Source organism: Oncorhynchus masou, chromosome 19 (genome assembly GCF_036934945.1).
Source record: "Oncorhynchus masou masou isolate Uvic2021 chromosome 19, UVic_Omas_1.1, whole genome shotgun sequence".
Classification (NCBI taxonomy): domain Eukaryota; kingdom Metazoa; phylum Chordata; class Actinopteri; order Salmoniformes; family Salmonidae; genus Oncorhynchus; species Oncorhynchus masou.
In genome coordinates this window covers 18,922,664-18,947,495 of record NC_088230.1, presented here as the reverse complement: position 1 = coordinate 18,947,495, position 24,832 = coordinate 18,922,664, and the positions used below count along the sequence as shown (strand labels likewise).

Sequence of the window (24,832 nt, the reverse complement as noted above, 5' to 3'; positions counted from 1 at the left end):
TTAGTCCATGGGATCCTGGCATTGTGTGCAGTAGGCCATGTCATCAGAGTATGGCTCCACCTGGATGGTGGTTCTGTAGAAACCAAACTTGGTTTGGAGGATCTCTGTGGCCTCCTTAAGGACACTCTGGGGATCGGCATTCTCCTCTGGGAAACAACAATGGCCATAACAGATGTCAACAATCGTGCTTTTTGGGCTGTAATGTCTAATAGTTTAGTTGCTTGTGTCAACTGGTTTCTGTTGGCCACTACTGGCAGCGTGTGAATCAACATGGTAGATTGTGCACGCACAATCTAAATGGAGTGATGTCATGTGTCAGACTAAGGGAGGCTGGGTCTCACCGATGGCTACATGGACGGAGACCAGGGTCTGTCCCGCGGTCAAGGCCCACAGGCGCAGGTTGTGCATAGACTTCACCATCTTCAGAGACAGCAACACCTCCTTCACCGAGTTAAACTCTATTCCCTTAGGAGCCCCTGTAGAATGAGGACAGAGGCCTAGCCCATTCAAAAAAGCTAATGGAACACGAGGCATTGTGCATTTTTATATAAATAAATGAATTGACAAACTGAGGAAAATGTCTGAATAAACAATTTTATTGTTTTGAATTCACTTCAGAGCAGGAGAAACAGAAAATGCTGTTGAGTTTACCTTCCATGAGTATCCTGAAAACATCCTTGAGTATGGTGATGGTGGTCCCAAGGACAAGCACAGAGAAGAGGAAGGTACAAATGGGATCTGCTACTTTGTATTCAGGCTGCAACAGAAGGTCCACAGGAGAGAGAATGACACAAGTAGAAGACAGTGGTATCAGAGGGTGATGGGGTGCTGCTCTACTGATGCCATAACACATTAGGCCACTTGGATCACAGGGAGGGTTTCTAATGGAAGAGCAACATCTTGCAGGGTGATGAGACGTTAACCCCTTCCTACTGAGACTGAGCGACATCAATAGCACAACAGTTGTATCTCTCCAAATGGTATATTGTTAGATGTCCATTTACGACTTTTTGCCCAAGAACCTGACATTTTCAGTGAACATGAAGATGTTGCACTGTAAATAAATACAGTATGGGCCTCCCAAGTGGTGCAGTGCTAGCTGTGCCACTAGAGACCTTGGTTCAAATCCAGGCTCTGCCGCAGCCAGCCACGACAGGGAGACCCATGGGGCGGCGCACAATTTGCCCAGCGTCCTCTGGGTTAGGAGAGGGTTTGGCCGGCAGGGATGTTCTTGTCCCGTCGCCCACTAGCGATTCCTGTGGCCGGACGGGTGCAATGCACGCCGACACTGTTGCCAGGTGTACGGCGTTTCGCAGACACATTGGTGCGGCTGGCTTCCGGGTTAAGCGGGCATTGTGTCAAGAAGCAGTGCGGCTTGGCTGGGTTGTGTTTCGGAGGACGCACGGCTCTCGACCTTCGCCTACCCCGAGTCCGTACAGGAGTTACAGCGATGGGACAAGACTAACTACCAATTGGATACCACGAAAACAGGGAGTAAAAGGGTTCCAAAAATGTTATGTTATACTGTAAAATAAATACAGTATAACATGAGCCATAATGTAAGTGTACTGTAAGGTGTAAACACTAGTATTTGTTACTGACCCTGTAGAAGATGACGATGGCAGCCACTAGGACCCCAACACTCTGCAGGAGATCTCCCAACACGTGAATGAAGGCCGCTCTCACACTGGTGTTGCCATGGCCATGACCCAGCAGGGCGTGGGAGTGGCCCACATGGGAGTGGCTGTGACCCACAGGGCTCTGCCCGTTCTCCTCTATTTGCTGGTAGCCTGAGCTCTGGGCATGGAAGGTGGTGGAGTGGTGGAGGATGTACGCCATGCTAAAGGAGGGAGGGAATAGAGGGTGATACATGTCCATAGTCTAAAGTTCCTTTGTCTTTATCCTTCAGTTTATATGCGCTGATGAACATTAAAAAAGACAACATAGCTGAATGGCTTACCTCAGCTAAGGTATTAATTTCACTGTGTGCATTTTGTTCCCCAATCAAGTGCAGATGATTATAACTAGGCCATAGAGCCGTGAGAATGAACCACTCACATGATGTTTACTATGACGGCACAACCGGAGGTGATGAGCATCGCTTGACTGTTGATCTCAAAGTCGTTCTTGACTATCCTCTCAATGGCCAGGTAAACCAGCACCCCAGTCACTATCCAGATGGACATCACTGACACCAGCGCTCCTAGGATCTCTGTGGGGGTTGGAGACAGTGACACTCAGTACCACGCATCTGTTGATCCATCATTTTAGAGATTTGAGACCCTGGCTATTACTATTCAGCTATGACAACATTCACCATGTGTTCTGGGGACTAAATGGGAAAGTATCTTCAAAGATGTTTTAAGCTGGTACGTCATGGGCCTAACCTGAGCGGTGCCATCCAAAGGTCATGGTTTTGGTGGGTGGTCTAGAGGAGATCCACAGGGAGAACAGGCTGACCATCATGCTGCCGAAGTCAGTCAGGAGGTGAGCTGCATCTGTCATAATAGCCAAACTGTGGGCCAGGTAGCCACCTGTAGATACACAGACAATGGAGATGCTGTTCTGGTTAGTGTTTATTGGCTTATTTCACTGTAGAGCCTCTAGTCCTGCTCACCATACCTTATCCAACCTATTAGTTCCACCACCCACACATGCAATGACATCTCCTGGTTTCAATGATGTTTCTAGAGACAATATCTCTCTCTTCATCACTCAATACCTAGGTTTACCTCCACTGTATTCACATCCTACCATACCTTTGTCTGTACATTATACCTTGATGCTATTTTATTGCCCCCAGAAACCTCCTTTTATTCTCTGTTCCAGACGTTCTAGACGACCAATTCTTATTGCTTTCAGCCGCGATGTAGAGGTGAATCCAGGCCCTGCAGTGCCTTGCTCTACTCCTATTCCCCAGGCGCTCTCTTTTGACGACTTCTGTAACCGTAATAGCCTTGGTTTCATGCATGTTAACATTAGAAGCCTCCTCCCTAAGTTTGTTCTATTCACTGCTTTAGCACATTCTGCCAACCCGGATGTTCTAGCTGTGTCTGAATCCTGGCTTAGGAAGACTACCAAAAATTCTGAAATTTTAATTCCAAACTACAACCTTTTCAGACAAGATAGAACTGCCAAAGGGGGCGGTGTTGCAATCTACTGCAAAGATAGCCTGCAGAGTTCTGTCCTACTATCCAAGTCTGTACCCAAACAATTTGAACTTCTACTTTTAAAAATCCACCTCTCTAAAAACAAGTCTCTCACCGTTGCAGTCTGCTATAGACCACCCTCTGCCCCCAGCTGTGCTCTGGACACCATATGTGAACTGATTGCCCCCCATCTATCTTCAGAGCTCGTGCTGCTAGGCGACCTAAACTGGAACATGCTTAACACCCCAGCCATCCTACAATCTAAACTTGATGCCCTCAATCTCACACAAATTATCAATGAACCTACCAGGTACCTCCCCAAAGCCTTAAACACGGGCACCCTCATAGATATCATCCTAACCAACTTGCCCTCTAAATACACCTCTGCTGTCTTCAACCAAGATCTCAGCGATCACTGCCTCATTGCCTGCATCCGTAATGGGTCAGCGGTCAAACGACCCCCACTCAACCCTGTAAAACGCTCCCTGAAACACTTCAGCGAGCAGGCCTTTCTAAAATCGACCTGGCCGGGGTATCCTGGAAGGATATTGATCTCATCCCGTCAGTAGAGGATGCCTGGATATTTTAAAAAAATGCCTTCCTAACCATCTTAAATAAACATGCCCCATTCAAGAAATTTAGAACCAGGAACAGATATAGCCCTTGGTTCTCCCCAGACCTGACTGCCCTTAACCAACACAAAAACATCCTATGGCGTTCTGCATTAGCATCGAACAGCCCCCATGATATGCAGCTGTTCAGGGAAGCTAGAAACCATTATACACAGGCAGTTAGAAAAGCCAAGGCTAGCTTTTTCAAGCAGAAATTTCCTTCCTGCAGCCCTAACTCAAAAAAGTTCTGGGACACTGTAAAGACCATGGAGAATAAGAACACCTCCTCCCAGCTGCCCACTGCACTGAAGATAGGAAACACTGTCACCACTGATAAATCCACCATAATTGAGAATTTCAATAAGCATTTTTCTACAGCTGGCCATGCTTTCCACCTGGCTACTCCTACCCCGGTCAACAGCACCACACCCCCCTGTGGGTGGTCCACAGCAACTCGCCCAAGCCTTCCCCATTTCTCCTTCTCCCAAATCCGTTCAGCTGATGTTCTGAAAGAGCTGCAAAATCTTGACCCCTACAAATCAGCCGGGCTAGACAATCTGGACCCTTTCTTTCTAAAATTATCTCCCGAAATTGTTGCCACCCCTATTACTAGCCTGTTCAGCCTCTCTTTCGTGTCGTCTGAGATCCCCAAAGATTGGAAAGCAGCTGCGGTCATCCCCCTCTTCAAAGGGGGGGACACTCTTGACCCAAACTGCTACAGACCTATATCTATCCTACCATGCCTTTCTAAGGTCTTCGAAAGTCAAGTCAACAAACAGATTACCGACCATTTCGAATCTCACCATACCTTCTCTGCTATGCAATCTGGTTTCAGAGCTGGTCATGGGTGCACCTCAGCCACACTCAAGGTCCTAAACGATATCTTAACCGCCATTGATAAGAAACATTACTGTACAGCCGTGTTCATTGATCTGGCCAAGGCTTTCGACTCTGTCAATCACCACATCCTCATCGGCAGACTCGACAGCCTTGGTTTCTCAAATGATTGCCTCGCCTGGTTCACCAACTACTTCTCTGATAGAGCTCAGTGTGTCAAATCGGAGGGTCTGCTGTCCGGACCTCTGGCAGTCTCTATGGGGGTGCCACAGGGTTCAATTCTTGGACCGACTCTCTTCTCTGTATACATCAATGAGGTCGCTCTTGCTGCTGGTAAGTCTCTGATCCACCTCTACGCAGACGACACCATTCTGTATACTTCTGTCCCTTCTTTAGCCACTGTGTTAACAACCCTCCAGTCAAGCTTCAATGCCATATAACTCTCCTTCCGTGGCCTCCAATTGCTCTTAAATACAAGTAAAACTAAATGCATGCTCTTCAACCGATCGCTACCCGCACCTACCCGCCTGTCCAACATCACTACTCTGGACGGCTCTGATTTAGAATACGTGGACAACTACAAATACTTAGGTGTCTGGTTAGACTGTAAACTCTCCTTCCAGACCCATATCAAATATCTCCAATCCAAAGTTAAATCTAGAATTGGCTTCCTATTTCGCAACAAAGCATCCTTCACTCATGCTGCCAAACATACCCTTGTAAAACTGACCATCCTACCAATCCTCGACTTTGGCGATGTCATTTACAAAATAGCCTCCAATACCCTACTCAACAAATTGGATGCAGTCTATCACAGTGCAATCCGTTTTGTCACCAAAGCCCCATATACTACCCACCATTGCGACCTGTACGCTCTCGTTGGCTGGCCCTCGCTTCATACTCGTCTCCAAACCCACTGGCTCCATGTCATCTACAAGACCCTGCTAGGTAAAGTCCCCCCGTATCTCAGCTCGCTGGTCACCATAGCATCTCCCACCTGTAGCACACGCTCCAGCAGGTATACCTCTCTAGTCAGCCCCAAAACCAATTATTTCTTTGGCCGCCTCTCCTTCCAGTTCTCTGCTGCCAATGACTGGAACGAACTACAAAAAGCACTGAAACTGGAAACACTTATCTCCCTCACTAGCTTTAAGCACCAACTGTCAGAGCAGCTGTACATAGCCCACCTATATTTTAGCCCAAACAACTACCTCTTTCCCTACTGTATTTAATTTATTTATTTATTTATTTTGCTCCTTTGCACCCCATTATTTTATTTCTACTTTGCACATTCTTCCATTGCAAATCTACCATTCCAGTGTTTTACTTGCTATATTGTATTTACTTTGCCACCATGGCCTTTTTTTGCCTTTACCTCCCTTATCTCACCTCATTTGCTCACATCGTATATAGACTTGTTTATACTGTATTATTGACTGTATGTTTGTTTTGCTCCATGTGTAACTCTGTGTTGTTGTATGTGTCGAACTGCTTTGCTTTATCTTGGCCAGGTCGCAATTGTAAATGAGAACTTGTTCTCAACTTGCCTACCTGGTTAAAAAAGGTTAAATATAATAAATCAATAAATGTCTCAGAGAGACATAATATTCATGTTTGTCAGGCTTCGACCCCTGGTATCATATAAACACGTAAGATATGGAAAGATGTGTAGAATTGCAGGAAAAATAGCTTTAAAAACGGCAAAACAAATCTCATCCCCATAAAACGTGTAGAATTGGGCGAAAGTTGCTTGAATATTTTTGGGTCCGTCAACAATAGGGGTGTGAACAGTTTGGGGTCACATGGGTTAAGAAGTGGGGGTTTATTACGACGCCGATAAACGACAATATCCAGCCGGACCTTTACCACCTAGAAAATGTATAACTGGACCTTCTCAAATGGTACTTGAGTACCCTTGTTTTAGATGCCATTTCCGGTTCCGGGTTGGAGCGAGCGGTCGCATCTACACTTCGGTCCGCAGGTAGTATAACTTTTCATTACATTTCATTATAGTACAACGGTTTGATTTGTCTAATCTTAGCAATTTCTTCTTAGCTAGCTACATAGCCGTCTTTGTATCAAAGATAATTGCGTAATTATCGTATTTCGTCGTCCTAACGTAGTCTACACTGCTTTCTGCCCAGCAGCTAGCTAACGTCCACTAGCACAGCAGCTAGCTAACGTCCACTAGCACTGTAGAAACTATTACACTCAACGACTCGATTAGTGTAGTGTTAGCTAGCTACATAGTTATCTTTGCTGTCTTCATATCCAAGGTAATTGTGTAGTTTAGAGTGTGTAGACTTAGAGTGATTATCTTAATTTACCGAGGTTAGCTAGCCAGCTATTTGTCGTCCTTAACGTAGGAGTCACTGCTAGCTAGCTAGCCAACAGCTAGCCAACGTCTTCCGAATTGAACTTCAACAACCCGGTCAACATTCCGCCTCGCTCCACAGGTAGTATCACATTTTCACTTCATTACAGTACAACGGTTTGATTTGTTTGATCGTAGCTAGCTAGCTACATAGCCGTCTTTGTATCTAAGACAATTGTGTAGTCTGGAGCGATTTTCTAGGTTAGCTAGCCAGCTATTGTCGTTCTTTTAACGTAACGTTACGTAATCAACACTGCTAGCTAGCCAGCTAGCCCCCGAATAGCAGCACTGTAGAAACTATTACATTCGACGGAACGACTTGATTAGTGTAGTGTCAACAACGTAGCCACTGCCAGCTAGCCTACTCCAGCAGTACTGTATCATTTCAATCATTTTAGTCAATAAGATTCTTGCTACGTAAGCTTAACGTTCTGACCATTCGATAAGTGTAGTCCACTTGTCATTCCAATCTCCTTTGCATTAGCGTAGCCTCTTCTGTAGCCTGTCAACTATGTGTCTATCTATCCCTGTTCTCTCCTCTCTGCACAGACCATACAAACGCTCCACACCGCGTGGCCGCGGCCACCCTAATCTGGTGGTCCCAGCGCGCACGACCCACGTGGAGTTCCAGGTCTCCGGTAGCCTCTGGAACTGCCGATCTGCGGCCAACAAGGCAGAGTTCATCTCAGCCTATGCCTCCCTCCAGTCCCTCGACTTCTTGGCACTGACGGAAACATGGATCACCACAGACAACACTGCTACTCCTACTGCTCTCTCTTCGTCCGCCCACGTGTTCTCGCACACCCCGAGAGCTTCTGGTCAGCGGGGTGGTGGCACCGGGATCCTCATCTCTCCCAAGTGGTCATTCTCTCTTTCTCCCCTTACCCATCTGTCTATCGCCTCCTTTGAATTCCATGCTGTCACAGTTACCAGCCCTTTCAAGCTTAACATCCTTATCATTTATCACCCTCAGGTTCCCTCGGAGAGTTCATCAATGAGCTTGATGCCTTGATAAGCTCCTTTCCTGAGGACGGCTCACCTCTCACAGTCCTGGGCGACTTTAACCTCCCCACGTCTACCTTTGACTCATTCCTCTCTGCCTCCTTCTTTCCACTCCTCTCCTCTTTTGACCTCACCCTCTCACCTTCCCCCTACTCACAAGGCAGGCAATACGCTCGACCTCATCTTTACTAGATGCTGTTCTTCCACTAACCTCATTGCAACTCCCCTCCAAGTCTCCGACCACTACCTTGTATCCTTTTCCCTCTCGCTCTCATCCAACACTTCCCACACTGCCCCTACTCGGATGGTATCGCGCCGTCCCAACCTTCGCTCTCTCTCCCCCGCTACTCTCTCCTCTTCCATCCTATCATCTCTTCCCTCTGCTCATACCTTCTCCAACCTATCTCCTGATTCTGCCTCCTCAACCCTCCTCTCTTCCCTTTCTGCATCCTTTGACTCTCTATGTCCCCTATCCTCCAGGCCGGCTCGGTCCTCCCCTCCCGCTCCGTGGCTCGACGACTCACTGCGAGCTCACAGAACAGTGCTCCGGGCAGCCGAGCGGAAATGGAGGAAAACTCGCCTCCCTGCGGACCTGGCATCCTTTCACTCCCTCCTCTCTACATTTTCCTCCTCTGTCTCTGCTGCTAAAGCCACTTTCTTCCACTCTAAATTCCAAGCATCTGCCTCTAACCCTAGGAAGCTCTTTGCCACCTTCTCCTCCCTCCTGAATCCTCCTCCCCCCCCCCCTCCTCCCTCTCTGCAGATGACTTCGTCAACCATTTTGAAAAGAAGGTCGACGACATCCGATCCTCGTTTGCTAAGTCAAACGACACCGCTGGTTCTGCTCACACTGCCCTACCCTGTGCTCTGACCTCTTTCTCCCCTCTCTCTCCAGATGAAATCTCGCTTCTTGTGACGGCCGGCCGCCCAACAACCTGCCCGCTTGACCCTATCCCCTCCTCTCTTCTCTCCAGACCATTTCCGGAGACCTTCTCCCTTACCTCACCTCGCTCATCAACTCATCCCTGACCGCTGGCTACGTCCCTTCCGTCTTCAAGAGAGCGAGAGTTGCACCCCTTCTGAAAAAACCTACACTCGATCCCTCCGATGTCAACAACTACAGACCAGTATCCCTTCTTTCTTTTCTCTCCAAAACTCTTGAACGTGCCGTCCTTGGCCAGCTCTCCCGCTATCTCTCTCAGAATGACCTTCTTGATCCAAATCAGTCAGGTTTCAAGACTAGTCATTCAACTGAGACTGCTCTTCTCTGTATCACAGAGGCGCTCCGCACTGCTAAAGCTAACTCTCTCTCCTCTGCTCTCATCCTTCTAGACCTATCGGCTGCCTTCGACACTGTGAACCATCAGATCCTCCTCTCCACCCTCTCCGAGTTGGGCATCTCCGGTGCGGCCCACGCTTGGATTGCGTCCTACCTGACAGGTCGCTCCTACCAGGTGGCGTGGCGAGAATCTGTCTCCTCGCCACGCGCTCTCACCACTGGTGTCCCCCAGGGCTCTGTTCTAGGCCCTCTCCTATTCTCGCTATACACCAAGTCACTTGGCTCTGTCATAACCTCACATGGTCTCTCCTATCATTGCTATGCAGACGACACACAATTAATCTTCTCCTTTCCCCCTTCTGATGACCAGGTGGCGAATCGCATCTCTGCATGTCTGGCAGACATATCAGTGTGGATGACGGATCACCACCTCAAGCTGAACCTCGGCAAGACGGAGCTGCTCTTCCTCCCGGGGAAGGACTGCCCGTTCCATGATCTCGCCATCACGGTTGACAACTCCATTGTTTCCTCCTCCCAGAGCGCTAAGAACCTTGGCGTGATCCTGGACAACACCCTGTCGTTCTCAACTAACATCAAGGCGGTGGCCCGTTCCTGTAGGTTCATGCTCTACAACATCCGCAGAGTACGCCCCTGCCTCACACAGGAAGCGGCGCAGGTCCTAATCCAGGCACTTGTCATCTCCCGTCTGGATTACTGCAACTCGCTGTTGGCTGGGCTCCCTGCCTGTGCCATTAAACCCCTACAACTCATCCAGAACGCCGCAGCCCGTCTGGTGTTCAACCTTCCCAAGTTCTCTCACGTCACCCCGCTCCTCCGCTCTCTCCACTGGCTTCCAGTTGAAGCTCGCATCCGCTACAAGACCATGGTGCTTGCCTACGGAGCTGTGAGGGGAACGGCACCGCAGTACCTCCAGGCTCTGATCAGGCCCTACACCCAAACAAGGGCACTGCGTTCATCCACCTCTGGCCTGCTCGCCTCCCTACCACTGAGGAAGTACAGTTCCCGCTCAGCCCAGTCAAAACTGTTCGCTGCTCTGGCCCCCCAATGGTGGAACAAACTCCCTCACGACGCCAGGACAGCGGAGTCAATCACCACCTTCCGGAGACACCTGAAACCCCACCTCTTCAAGGAATACCTAGGATAGGATAAAGCAATCCTTCTCACCCCCCTTAAATGATTTAGATGCACTATTGTAAAGTGGCTGTTCCACTGATGTCAGAAGGTGAATTCACCAATTTGTAAGTCGCTCTGGATAAGAGCGTCTGCTAAATGACTTAAATGTAAAATGTAAATGATGAATGAGTCTCATGAAAGTACAGGCTGTGTTTAAAATAAAAACAACCTAAGTTTTGATTCCCATTACAGCTAGATAAAAATCTACTGATAACATAATGAAAAAACAACGCTTGAAAGAATCTGAGTCACCAGCTAAACTCTGAAATTGCCCCTTGAAATGAAATTGAGTAGTACTGTACAAAAGACAGCATGATTTCAGTCACTTTCATTCCAAATGTCAAGGAAAACAATTCTGAGTTTCAGTTTCTCCCTCAGTAATAGTCACTGACTAGGAGATAAACGTTGAATATATTTTTACAACAGTCAGTGTGAAGAAAGTGGATGACTCCAAGCCCCGGAAGGAAGTCTCGACATTAAATATAGAATATAAAATGTCACCGTCATGCTTTCCTCACTTTTACCTCCTCTCCATTGTGCTTTGGGCTGACAGGACATTTGTCTTTTTTCCCAGGGGAGGATTTCGACATGAAAGGCTGGACGCATTTCTAGTAGCCTCTAAAACGTCATTACAGAGAACTGCCCACGGTGCTACTGACTCCGATGGCCTTAAACCCAGTTTTCACTGGCAGTGATCACCAAAACACTTCACCTTGACTTCAAAGTTTAAGGAACCTACTCATAGTTTGTATAGATTACAGTTTATGGCCAATAGTTTTTCCTATATGTGACCAGTAATTTAAAAAAAAAACATTACTCTGATCTCAGTAGTCAATAGCTTCTAATAAGGGGCCTTAATTTTTTCCGGTTAGGAAAAGCTCCTGGCCTGAGGTATGAAAGAGCATTTTAGACTGAGGAATATTATCACCCAGCCTTACCTATGATCTCTCCGATCATGAAGATGAGGCACACAATGGAGGCGATGTACAGCTTCTTCTTAGCCAGCAGCGTGTCATGGTTCTCCTCACTCACTGCTTTGTTATCGTGGCAATGGGCGCCAACAGGCTGCTTCAGCTTAATGGCCGCAGCCACATCTTCCTTCTCAAGTGGGAAGTTGGGATAGTCTTCTTTGGAGTCTGAAGAGGAACTGGGATGGGAAAGGAAATGACAACGTAATTTATGAAACATACATACAGTAGGTCTGCCCTGTCTTATGGTCTTTTCATAAGATGATACTGCATAACAACCTAAAGTATATTGAATGGATTTGGATGTTTTCATATGTATTAATTGTAAAAATACACACGGTTTTGTTGGGGTTGATGTTCAGCCCCTGTCTGCTTGTATCATCAGAATGTAGCGCACTCCCCATATACATATACAAAAATAATTATACATGGAAAATACACAAAAAAGAAAACATACCGCAACTATTCTCTCCCCATGTGCAATGAGGATGATGAGACTAAATGAAGTGGAAAAACTCAAATTTTGGCTTCCAGGAGATAACCCAGCTCTGGGCCCCGACTCCATCAGGCCAGCGTTAAAAGGTTAAAAGGAGCCGGCCGAGTGGAAAACAGCTTCTGTTTAATCACACCATGGGGACATGAGAACAAATACACCCCCCCCCCCACATCCTAACCCAACGCATGGAGGCTATTCAAATGTCCGTCTGTCATACATAAGTGGCAATGGCTGGAGCGGAATAAGTTGAATGGTATCAAACACATGGTTCGATACCACTCCATTCCAGCCATTGTATTGCGCCATCCTCCCCTCAGCAGCCTTCACTGTTTCATCAAAATTCTAAGATGGATATTTGACAAAGCCGCAGCATAGGCTCATTACAGTTTTACACAGGGATGTCTTACCCACAGTAAATATTTTACATCTTGTCCAATCTGGATGAATTCTAGAGCATAGATTTAGAATCAAACATGAATGCAAATTAGTTCAATGTTCTACAATGGTTCTGCAGCAGTGTCTTGTACACTACTGGGCTCTCTTCTCCCTCCCAAACTGTAACTCACACTGCATTAAGTTATTTCCTTCAACTGTCTTGCTACTGTAGATTTAAAACAAAAAAATACAATTGTTTTTTAAAACAAAATAAAGAAACATTGTGTATTTGGTGTAGACTATGATTGATCAAATGTATTTCCAGGTTTCTGTGCTCAAGACAAGCAGACTAAAGAGCCTGAGGAGAGACTCGGCGTATTCACACCCCTCGACTTTTTCCACAGTTTGTTGGGTTAGAGCCTGCATTTACTCCACAATACTAACCTAAATTAGAGTGAAAAGAAGGAAGTCTATACAGAATATAAATATTCCAAAGCATGCATCCTGTTTGCAATAAGGTACTAAAGTAATAATGCAAAAAACGTGGCAAAGAAATACAGTTTTGTCCTGAATATAAAGCATTCTGTTTGGGGCAAATCCAACATATTAGTAAGTACCACTTCATATTTTTCAGGCATGGTGGTGGCTGCATCATGATATGCTGGTCATCGGGAAGGATATGGAATTTTTTAGGATTAAAAGAAACGGAATAGAGCTAAGCACAGGCACAATCCTAGAGGAAAACCTGGTTCAGTCTGCTTTCCATCTGACAGAGACAAATTCACATTTCAGCAGGACAATAACCTTAAACATAAGGCCAAATATACACTGGAGTTGCTTACCAAGACGACAATGTTCCTGAGTGGCCTGCTGAAAGTTGACTTAAAAATCGGCATGGAAACCTATGGCAGCACTTGATAATGGATGTCGATCATTGATCAAAAACCAACTCGACAGAGCTTGAAGAGTAACATTTTAAATTTAAAAAAAGAAAAGAGGCAAATATTGTACAATCCAGGTGTGCAAAGCTCTCCGAGAAAGTCAAGGGGTGTGAATACTTTCTGGTTTTAAACACTGGAAAATCACATGACTGCACTAGTCCTTAAATACATTTGAAAAGACAGCCTGAAGACTTTATTTGTTTAGGCCTGCTGTTTAAATGATTAGTCAGCAAACAATTAATTAGCTGGAAAATGAAATTGTTTGCTTTGCTCATCCTGGAGAGCCATTGGTACTGTAGATACGTTGGCATAGGCCTATCACATGCCATGTTGGATCATTTAGGGGCATTTTGGGAAATGTAATAAATGATGGTGCTGTGTTGTTCAAAGGGCTGGTCAAAATATGATGAATGCACTGAAGTCTGATGAACTACTGTTTTCATGGCTCACTATCATCTTCAATAATAGAGACGGACGGGAGCAGGGATTCTTGAGGTAATTTGGTACAAAAGATCTTGACAGCAATCTGAAATGTGACGCCAGAGCACTATTACCTTGGTGCCTTTTATTGAGTGGGACGTCTGGAAATAGGTCTGTCATAAGGCTAATAGCCATTAATGTTTGCCAGACTGACAAGGCCCCAAATTCAAGCATGATTAATCAAAGAGTTTCAGATTTTCAGACACAAGGGAACTGGCCTGCTCAGCCTGTCTACAGAACCTGACACTGATGCTGGACAGCAGCCAGTAGACCTTGCACTGCTGTCTGCAATTATGATCTTAGAAGAAGCTCTGCAGTTGCATCCACATTGTAGCCTATAACATTTTCTCTCCTAATTCAATTCTTAAATCTGTCATTTCATCTTTATTCCATCCATTTAAAAAAAAAACATCTGCATTGAACCTTTTATCTCAATGTTAAATCATTTCTGTGTAACAATTAGGTTAAGTACCTTGCGTTCAATTAAAATGGTCAAAAATACACAAAAATAGCTTCTTAGCAAAGAGCAATTTCTCAAGCAAGGATTTTGCTAGGACTGTCTGGGAGTGGTCTGAGTGGGGAGGGGAAAACTGAAAATTTGCTGTTATTGGCAGAGAGGTTTCAAACTCACTTTCTTATTTGTCTATTAACTAATTTACCGCCTGATGATGTCACCAGGCAGGCCGAAATTTAAGGTGTTTATTCCCCAACAGCTCTTACACTAAAAGGGCATTATCATAACTTTCACAGTATTATTCTAACCTCAGTGGGAATATACACTACATGACAAAAAGTATGAAGACACCTGCTCATCGAACATCTCATTCCAAAATCATGGGCATTAATATGTAGTTGCTCCCCGTTTGCTGCTATAATAGCCTCCACTCTTCTGGGAAGGCTTCCACTAGTTGTTGGAACATTACTAAGGGGACTTGCTTCCATTCAGTCACAAGAGCATTGGTGAAGCCGGGCAATGATGTTGGGCATTTAGTCTTTGCTCGCAGTCGGCATTCCAATTCATCCCTAAGGTGTTCGATGGGGTTGAAGTCAGGGCTCTGTGCAGGCCAGTCAGGTTCTTCCACACAGCCAACACTTGGCATTGTGCATAGTGATCTTAAGCTTGTGTGCAGCTGCTCAGCCATGTCAACCCATTTTATGAAGCTCCCGACATACAGTTATTGTGCTGGCATTGCTTCCAGAGGCAGTTTGGAACTCGTTAGTGAGTGTTGCAACCGAGGACAGACGTGTTACATGCTTCAGCACTCGGTGGTCCCATTTTGAGCTTGTGTGGCCTACCACTTCATGGCTGAGCCGTTGTTGCTCCTAGATGTTTCCACTTCACAATAACAGCACTTACAGTTGACCAGGGCAGCTCTGGGAGGACAGAAATTGTACGAACTGACTTGTAGGAAAGGTGGCATCCTATGATGGTGCCACATTGAAAGTCTGAGCTCTTCAGTAAGGCCAGTCTACTGTTAATGTTTGTCTATGGAGATTGCATGGCTGTGTGCTCAATTTTATACAACTGTCAGCAACGGGCATGGCTGAAACAGCCATATCCACTAATTTGAAGAGGTGTCCACATACTTTTGTCTATATAGTGTTTATAAAACACAGGGAAATCATGTTTTTGACTGCACTGGGCCTTTAAAAACACATAGGCTATATTGACTCCATCCTCTCCCAAATGGTAATCTTGTTTTCAAGAACACATGCACAGCTTGCAGCAAAGATTTCTCAGGCATGGGTGACTGACAGTAAAGACCACCCTACTTTGCTGATCTGAAGACTCAGGGACACGGGGACACTGCAGCACCCTCATCCCCACACACTGTGTGCACACTTAAAACATGCCATAAATTTCACGCTGAAATACTTCCAGGTTTGGTGTTACCTGTTGCAACATCAGTCTCGCTCTCATAATTATTGTCCCAGACTTGGAATGCATGGGGCTGTCAAGCAACCCATTTCATTTCTACTTCTGTTTTACAATATCAAAGCTCAGATTGTATCAAAATCCTATTGTCATTGCTGAACACACACTGATCTCACTGGCACCGTTTACATACAGTGGGGCAAAAAAGTATTTAGTCAGCCACCAATTATGCAAGTTCTCCCACTTAAAAAGATGAGAGAGGCCTGTAATTTTCATCAGAGGTACACTTCAACTATGACAGACAAAATGAGAGAAAACAAATCCAGAAAATCACATTGTAGGATTTTTTATGAATTTATTTGCAAATTATGGTGGAAAATAAGTATTTGGTCAATAACAAACGTTTCTCAATACTTTGTTATATACCATTTGTTGGCAATGACAGAGGTCAAACATTTTCTGTAAGTCTTCACAACGTTTTCACACACTGTTGCTGGTATTTTGGCCCATTCCTCCATGCAGATCTCCTCGAGAGCAGTGATGTTTTGGGGCTGTTGCTGGGCAACACGGACTTTCAACTCCCTCTAAAGATTTTCTATGGGGTTGAGATCTGGAGACTGGCCACTCCAGGACCTTGAAATGCTTCTTACGAAGCCACTCCTTCATTGCACGGGCGGTGTGTTTGGGATCATTGTCATGCTGAAAACCCAACCACGTTTCATCTTCAATGCCCTTGATAATGGAAGGAGGTTTTACATTTACATTGTTTTCACTCAAAATCTCACGATAAATGGCTCCATTCATTCTTTCCTTTACACGGATCAGTCGTCCTGGTCCCTTTGCAGAAAAACAGCCCCAAAGCATGATGTTTCCACCCCCATGCTTCACAGTAGGTATGGTGTTCTTTGGATGCAACTCAGCATTCTGTCCTCCAAACACGACGAGTTGAGTTTTTACCAAAAAGTTATATTTTGATTTCATCTGACCATATGACATTCTCCCAATCTTCTTCTGGATCATCCAAATGCTCTCTAGCAAACTTCAGACGGGCCTGGACATGTACTGGCTTAAGCAGGGGGACACGTCTGGCACTGCAGGATTTGAGTCCCTGGCGGCATAGTGTGTTACTGATGGTAGGCTTTGTTACTTTGGTCCCAGCTTTCTGCAGGTCATTCACTAGGTCCACCCGTGTGGTTCTTTGGTTTTTGCTCGCCGTTCTTGTGATCATTTTGACCCCACGGGTGAGATCTTGCATGGAGCCCCAGATCGAGGGAGATTATCAGTGGTCTTGTCTTGTATGTCTTCCATTTCCTAATAATTGCTCCCACAGTTAATTTCTTCAAACCAAGCTGCTTACCTATTGCAGATTCAGTCTTCCCAGCCTGGTGCAGGTCTACAATTTTGTTTCTGGTGTCCTTTGACAGCTCTTTGGTCTTGGCCATAGTGGAGTTTGGAGTGTGCCTGTTTGAGGTTGTGGACAGGTGTCTTTTATACTGATAACAAGTTCAAACAGGTGCCATTAATACAGGTAACGACAGAGGAGCCTCTTAAAGAAGAAGTTACAGGTGTCAGGATTTGGCCAGGGTTGTTCCGGGTTTTTGTCAGTAGATGTCCCCATTGTGCTTTTTGTCCCTGTGTTTTTCCCTTGATCCCCATTATTGTTTGCACCTGTGTCTCGTTTTCCCCTGATTGTATTTAAACCCTTTGTTTCCCTCAGTTCTGTGCTCTGTGTTTGTATGTTAGCACCCTGCCCTAGTGTTCTGTGTGCTCTTGTCGATTCCGGGTGACGTTCTTGTGGTATTCTGTTTTTTGTTTATTTTTGGTGAGTTTCTTTTGTGTTTTTCCTACCACCTTTTTGGATTTGCCATTTTTGTATTTTTGGAATTTTTCTTTATTAAATTCACCGTCTTAAGTACTGCTGTGTCTGCCTCATCTTCTGGGTTCTGCTGTCTAAAATGGCTCAGTTGGTTAAGTGACTGTTTCTCACTCCGACCCAGGTTCTGAAACCGGGTCCTGACAGAAACACAGAGCCAAAAATGAACCCAGAGGCAGCCAGTTCCCAGGACCTTTTCCACGCTGTCCCACCACCAGGAGACTGTCCAACGCCACGAAGCCGCCCTGGTTCAGCAAGAGGCCTTAATGGCTAGACATTCTCATCTTCTGTCGGAGATGCTGACTTCCATTAAGCAAATATCTGATCGACTTACCCCGGCAACAGTTCCCGTCCCAGTACCTCAAGTTCACGTACCCATGGCAGTTAACCCCCTGGCTGAACCTCGTCTTCCACCTCCCCAACGGTTCTCAGGTGATCCAAGTGCTTGTAAAGGGTTTCTCACTCAATGTTCTCTCTCCTTTGAGCTGCAACCCTCATTCAGTTTCCCACCGACCGGTCTAAGATCGCATATATCATCACCCTGCTGTCGGAAAAAGCCCTGGCCTGGGCTACTGCTGTGTGGGATGCCCATAGTTCCTGCTGTGCCAGCTACTCTGCCTTTGCTGAGGAATTCAAACGAGTGTTTCAAGGCCCAAGCAGTGGTTCTGACTCAGCCAAACAGCTCCTGACTCTCCATCAAGGTTGGCGCAGCGTGACGGACTATGCCATCCAGTTCCGCACGGTGGCAGCAGCGAGTGGCTGGAACAACGAGGCGCTCACGGTGTGCTTTCTGAAAGGCCTTTCCGACACTATCCAAGATGAACTGGCCACTCGGGAACCACCGGACAATCTCGAGTCCCTGATCAAGTTGGCCTCACGCATTGACCAGCGTCTGAGAGAGAGAGAACTCAACCGTAGACCTCTAGCTCCTATCAGTCCCAGCTCCGAGTCCCCACCTTTATCATCACTGGCTCCACCGGAACCCATGCAGATTGGACGATCTCCCAGGCTGAGAGAGACCGCCGGATGAGCGACGCTGTCTATATTGCGGCAAACCGGGCCATTTCCGTTCCACGTGTCCCGGGCTCCAGGGAAACGCTCTGTCCCGCACAGACCGGGGGAACTGTAACGGGAAACATAACCTCCTCCCATCCGTCCAACTCCCGTCTGCTCATTCCAGTCACCCACTCCTGGGACAACCACAAGCTTCACCTTCAAGCCTTGGTAGACTCTGGAGCCGCAGGTAACTTCATGGATGGTGTCTGGGCGAAGGAGAATGGCGTTCCCTCTGAACTTCTAAGTGACCCCATGAGGGTTACTAATTGGATGGAAGCCCTATTGGGATTGGACTGAATGTCACTACCTCCTTGGGATCTTTCACAACACCAGGAATTGATGACTTTCATTTGATCTACTGTTCCGGTTCCCTCTCGTCCTTGATACCCCTGACAGTCATTTCAGGTCTGTCACTATCAATTGGGGTCCTACCAAGAATTGTATTTTCCAGAATTCCCACTTTGAAAATGATGACCCGAGTTCCCTGACCCGATTTTCATCGAGGTTACCTGGTCAACTATGGTGTTTAGCAAAATGAGAGTATCAACAACAAGCCAGAAGATCACATTGTAGGCCTTTTACCCCGAGTTTTAGAATCCATCGGTGACCCGAGTTCCCGATAAGTATTACAATAACAAACTGGTGTCTCAAACTTTCAACATAAGCCAACAGACTTACCTCTACGGGGTGGAGTCTGGCTTTCCACAAGAGACTTACCTCTACGTCCCAAAAAAATACATCGGTCCCTTCAAGGTTGCCAGGAGAGTTAACCCAGTTTCTTATCGCCTACACTTACCCAGATCCCTTAAGATTAATCCCACATTTCATGTGTCATTGTTAAAACCTGTTGTTTTTTCCCCCTTGTCCCGGCAGACAGACCTCCCCCTCCGCCTCGTGTCATTGGAGGCCAGCCGGCAATACCGTCCACCGGATACTGGATTCCCGCCGGGTGCAGCGGTCCTGGCAGTATCTGGTGGACTGGGAAGGCTACGGTCCTGAGGAGCGCTCCTGGGTTCCTGCCAAAGACATCCTGGACCCTGACCTCATTCGTCAGTTCAGGGTCCTCCACCCTGAGAGAGCTGGTAGGAACGTCAGGAGCCGTTCCTAGGGGGGGGATTCTGTCAGGATTTGGCCAGGGTTGTTCCGGGTTTTTGTCAGTAGATGTCCCCATTGTGCTTTTTGTCCCTGTGTTTTTCCCTTGATCCCCATTATTGTTTGCACCTGTGTCTAGTTTTCCCCTGATTGTATTTAAACCCTTTGTTTCCCTCAGTTCTGTGCTCTGTGTTTGTATGTTAGCACCCTGCCCTAGTGTTCTGTGTGCTCTTGTCGATTCCGGGTGACGTTCTTGTGGTATTCTGTTTTTTGTTTTTGTTTATTTTTGGTGAGTTTCTTTTGAGTTCTTTTGTGTTTTTCCTACCACCTTTTTGGATTTGCCATTTTTGTATTTTTGGAATTTTTCTTTATTAAATTCACCGTCTTAAGTACTGCTGTGTCTGCCTCATCTTCTGGGTTCTGCTGTCTATTCGTGGCTCAGTTGGTTAAGTGACTGTTTCTCACTCCGGAGACCCAGGTTCGAAACCGGGTCCTGACAACAGGTCTGTGAGAGCCAGAAATCTTGCTTGTTTGTAGGTGACCAAATACTTATTTTCCACCATAATTTCCAAATATATTCATTAAAAATCCTACAATGTGATTTTCTGGAGAAAAAAAAATCTAATTTTGTCTGTCATAGTTGAAGTGTACCTATGATGAAAATTACAGGCCTCTCATCTTTTAAGTGGGAGAACTTGCACAATTGGTGGCTGACTAAATACTTTTTTGCCCCACTGTAATAGAAACCAATTAGCCTATCTGTAAAAAAAAATCACTTTAGTTTAGTAAGGTATGTAAGGGTAAGTAGAATGGCAAATCGCGTTAGAAAATAACTATTGTGTCGGTGTTTATGGAGGGTCAAAATCCGTGAGAGAGTTATTCAAAAGGTCATGAACAGTCAAAATCATATTTTACATTAAATTGGATGATATTTCGATGAAACCAGATCAAAGTATAAACAATGACTATTGCTTCTACACTGAAAGTTTGATCATAAAGTTACTGGTCCCCCCCCCATGCCAAACACTTGGATTCAGAATTATTATGGGGATAGGCTGACATCTCATTTTAATAAACCAATTCTATTAAGATATTCTCTTACCTAATTTAAATAAGTACATACCTGGAACCAACATTGGAGAATGTGTTTACAGAGGGGAGTAGTATAGCTAATCTACCGGTGCCAAAACTTGACTGTAGGGTGTCAACAAATGAAAGTTTGCACCATTCATCTATGACAAAGATACTTATATGTTTCTGGTGTTATCTAGTTACTGGCTAGCTAGGTCTTCAGCCAGCATGGAACAAACGGAGTTATCATGTCAACACATCCTTCAGTGCTGCTTTGAAGTGAATCACAAGAGACATGGCAAACGGGAGATAAAAAAATAATTGACATCGATGCAATTTCAATGTTGTTTGAGTTGCATTGATTATCACTAAATTAGCTTGAGATGATTTTACTGCTACCCTGCTCACTATATCCAAGTTTCTTGACATGGCATTTCGAAGAGCTATCAGTCAGGGAGAGCTCGTGAATATAAGCCTGGTAGTTAGCAATGAGAGAAAAAGTACTTCAAAAAATTGTGAGCATTTCTATCACAAACAAATATTATGGGAATCAGAATAACTGTTCGGAATCTTTAACTAAAAATGAAATTATGTTATTAAAATCTAATGGCATTCTCGGATCATTTGATTAAAGACATTAAAACCGTTCTTAGGCTCTATACAAATGTCTGTATACGTATAACACACATCTCGTATAACACGTGTTTGCTGATGCTAATATGTACAATTCGTTTAGCAATTATTCCATTTTTTGGGGGGGGGGGGATTATATGGTGGGGTTGACTATGTAAATCATACTGCAATTTAAAAACAAAGGACAAATGTGAGTCCACTTAACCCCAACACAAGGCAAAAAATATATATATAATATCGTGGGGCATTTCCTATAGGCCTATTAATGCCGTTAACTAAATACACTTTTGGCTTCCTACTGGGCACAGACATCAGTTCAACGTCTAGTTCTGATTTACATTTGGTTCAGTTGTCAACTAACGTGAAATCAACAAAACATGTCACCATGTCATTGGTTTTAGGTTGCAAACTGGGTGAGAAAAAAAAGACAAATCCCTTAGATTAAAGACTTTTTGCAATTGCAAACAGTTTTCCACGTTGATTCAACGTCATCATACATTGCATGTTTTTGTATCTGTTGAAATGACGTGGAAACAATGTTTATTCAACCAGTTTTTGCCGAATGGGTTATGACTTTTCCTTGGAGATAGCCAGGTCTCGCCAGCACTCTGAATCCAGTGTAGGCCCAATTCCCATATGATGATCCACATGTACTTCCCTAAGGATAGGGTATTAGCTATTCATATTTTAATACATTCCCAAAATCAATATAACGTCATGGATTCTATAGTTTATTTGTTGCAATATAAGTTTATTATTTCTATTCACGTCAATAACCAACTTGAGTGGCAAAAAAACGAGCATTTGTCAAATGTTTTTTCATTTATTTAGCCTTTATTTAATTGGGAAAGTCAGTTAAAATTAAGGACAAATTATTATATAGAGTCTTTAAACGAGACTGCTGTCCATGGTGCTGAAATCAAATCATCTTCATTCAACCTTTTGTTTTTGCGATTACAATTGCTATACCATTGGGAATCAAATATTAAACCCAATAGGCTACTAAAATAGACTAATAGTTTTCGTTTAGGTTAGACTATTTTGTATTTAGCATTTTTTTTTACACAAATAGGTAGACCTAATAATCTATTTAGCTTGTCTATTTTTTTATAAACATGACTTTTCCCCATGCACATTTTAAATAGATAACTATTTCAAGGATTTTCTTAAATCTATTAGCAGCACATTGTAATTTTACAAAAATATAGCTCAATAAATAAAATTGTCTACTATTTTGCATCTTTACATTTCAAAAGTGACGGATAAAAATCTGCAAACGCCCAGTGAAAATCACTTTTTTTTTTACTATTACTTAAAAATGAGTTAATATAATTGCTAAGGTCTCAGGGTGTTTCGCCATTCTCCCATCAGATCTCGTAATGAGAGATTCGTTTTTACCAGTGATCATGGAACTTCCCTCGAGGCATCCGTCAAATAATGTCCAAAACGAAGCCAAGCATGTAAATTATTTGTTCATTCAGACAAAACATTTCACACACTGCCTGCTTATTGGCAGCACCCGGACAGGTTTAGAATAGACTCAGCGTGAATAAAGCTAAATTCGGCAACTACGGTTCTATTACACTGGACCCTTGGAAATTACAGGCTACAAATGTAAATGTCTTCTATATGCAGCGTGAGCTTTCCCCGCATGGGATGTGTAGCCTACTTCATGGAAACATTTTCGTTGCATTACCGCATGTTTTCAAGACACAGGACTATCAGTTTGGTTTTGGTTGACTATGTCTCCAACAATTACAATAAGCTACATTAACTACAGTTTAAAACAATCACAGCACAATATAAAGTGTACACCTACAGTACTGCCCTGCACCGTAGCCTAAATATTTTCAATTTAATAAACCCTTAAAATTACTGCATAAAAGAAAATAGACCAGTCTAATGTGTCTGTATATTTGTACAAATATATTCTCCCTCTTTGTATGCTAATGCGCAACCTAAAATATCAGAATATGGCATGTAGAATGAACCAAATATCATAACATCTGTATTATTTTGGCTTCATATGAAATAATCACAGCTCAAACATGAAGGGTAGAAATGTCATTACCTTTTCAGTGAGTACATTTTGGCATTCCTCTCGTGCACGAGGTGAGATTTCTCGGAATTTCTTCCTGAATTCACAGTGGTATCCATGTTCGTGTCTTGTCACCCGTTGTATCTAACAAATTAAGTAAAATCTGAAGATGTGGAGTTTCACGGCGATCAGTCCGACCGTATCCTAAATGGCACTGAGAAAAGTCGTCCAAGCCATTCCAACTGTGCTAATAAAACGAATTAAATCCTTCATGGCAATAAGTATCACCAGTTGCAAATATCGGACCCGATACAAACTAGTAGCCTACTCTCAATTCCACTGCTGCAGTAGCCTATAGCCCAAGTGGTGAAATTGGCTGTGAATGTGCAGATGTTTGCTTTGGTGCAGCTACAAGTCACAGCAGACTGGAAACAGCCAAGCCCTTAAAAAGGTATCGACAGCGTGTGTCGACGTCAAAAAAGTGCAAGATATTTCGGCAGCTAACCTAACTAATTGAGAGGAATAGCAAGTTTAGAATTGTGATTGTGTCCTTCGTTACAGTGCAAAAGCCTGTATCTACAAGTAGGCTGCTACCTATTACTAAAAGCTTCATTAACGTCGTGGACATTGACCAGAGCCTGTAGTTTATTCAATGACCATTTCCAAATGAAACGGCATTGTCATGACATGCAAATAGCATCAGACATTCAGAGGTAAAACAACTTTTCAGCATGTCCAAATTCAATATCAGGTTGCACCTATGCCAATGACTAGAGTAGAACCAGCCAGGATTTTCATCGAATGCTGTGTGCTTAAAAAAAATCTGAGTCAAATTCGCGGAATACCTTTGGCACACATCAAGCGGTAAGGATGGAGCAGAGAGATCGATTGAGGACTTGAGTGCCCCAATTCCTTTTTTAGCATGGGCAGCGCCATTGAGGACTTTCACCATTTGGAAGTTGTCAACTGGGTGGGACTCCCTATGGGGTTTTAAGGAAGGATCACATGATTCCATCTGGGCCATCAGGAGAGCTCAGCCAATTAATTATACTCCTGAGAAAACCTTCCATAATTACAGGTGGCAGTATGCACCCTTTTCTGTTTATTTGCCAACTCAGAAGTAGTAGAAGAAGAAAATGGACAACTTCAAAATGTAGATGGCTTTAATGGTGCTGCCACAGATAAAACAATGAGCCAGGTCCTCATTTCCCAGTTGCGATATAACTTAAGCATTATAATGATTGTACCAGATGCATCGTTATTTATGAGCCTTTTTTAAAGTGTTTCCTAACAAACAATGTAGTGAACCTGTAAGAGCGACAGCTAAGAGTTTCATTTGGGGCGTGTTCGGTTTTTCACATGATCCAGTTAGGGGAGCTGTCCAGTTCACTGGTGCTGAAATCAATGCCGTTTGCGTCGTAAGCAAACACGACGAATAGCCGTGTTTCATGTGAAACGTAGGCTAGGCCTATACATTTCACAGACTA

At 44.5% G+C, this 24,832-nt stretch overlaps 1 protein-coding gene across 1 annotated transcript; it reads right to left on the bottom strand.

Annotated features, from left to right (window-relative positions):
• Positions 1 to 23,464, bottom strand: LOC135505556 (proton-coupled zinc antiporter SLC30A2-like). Its single transcript, XM_064924624.1, has 8 exons — positions 23,379 to 23,464; positions 11,385 to 11,593; positions 2,388 to 2,534; positions 2,059 to 2,212; positions 1,603 to 1,840; positions 652 to 757; positions 342 to 476; positions 1 to 146 (listed from the first exon to the last, which is right to left on the bottom strand). Exons 1-8 carry the CDS (start codon positions 23,462 to 23,464, stop codon positions 1 to 3), a joined length of 1,221 nt encoding a protein of 406 aa, XP_064780696.1.
• Between the last annotated feature and the right edge of the window lie 1,368 nt (positions 23,465 to 24,832).

What these genes read in the sequence shown, in the direction of transcription:
- LOC135505556 (XM_064924624.1), bottom strand. Translation starts at nt 23,464, where the DNA reads ATGGATACCACTGTGAATTCAGGAAGAAATTCCGAGAAATCTCACCTC. An exon ending in AAAATGTACTCACTGAAAAG is followed by an intron (nt 11,594 to 23,378) that starts GTAATGACATTT and finishes TTCCCATCCCAG; the next exon opens with TTCCTCTTCAGACTCCAAAG. An exon ending in CTCCGTCCATGTAGCCATCG is followed by an intron (nt 147 to 341) that starts GTGAGACCCAGC and finishes GTTGTTTCCCAG; the next exon opens with AGGAGAATGCCGATCCCCAG.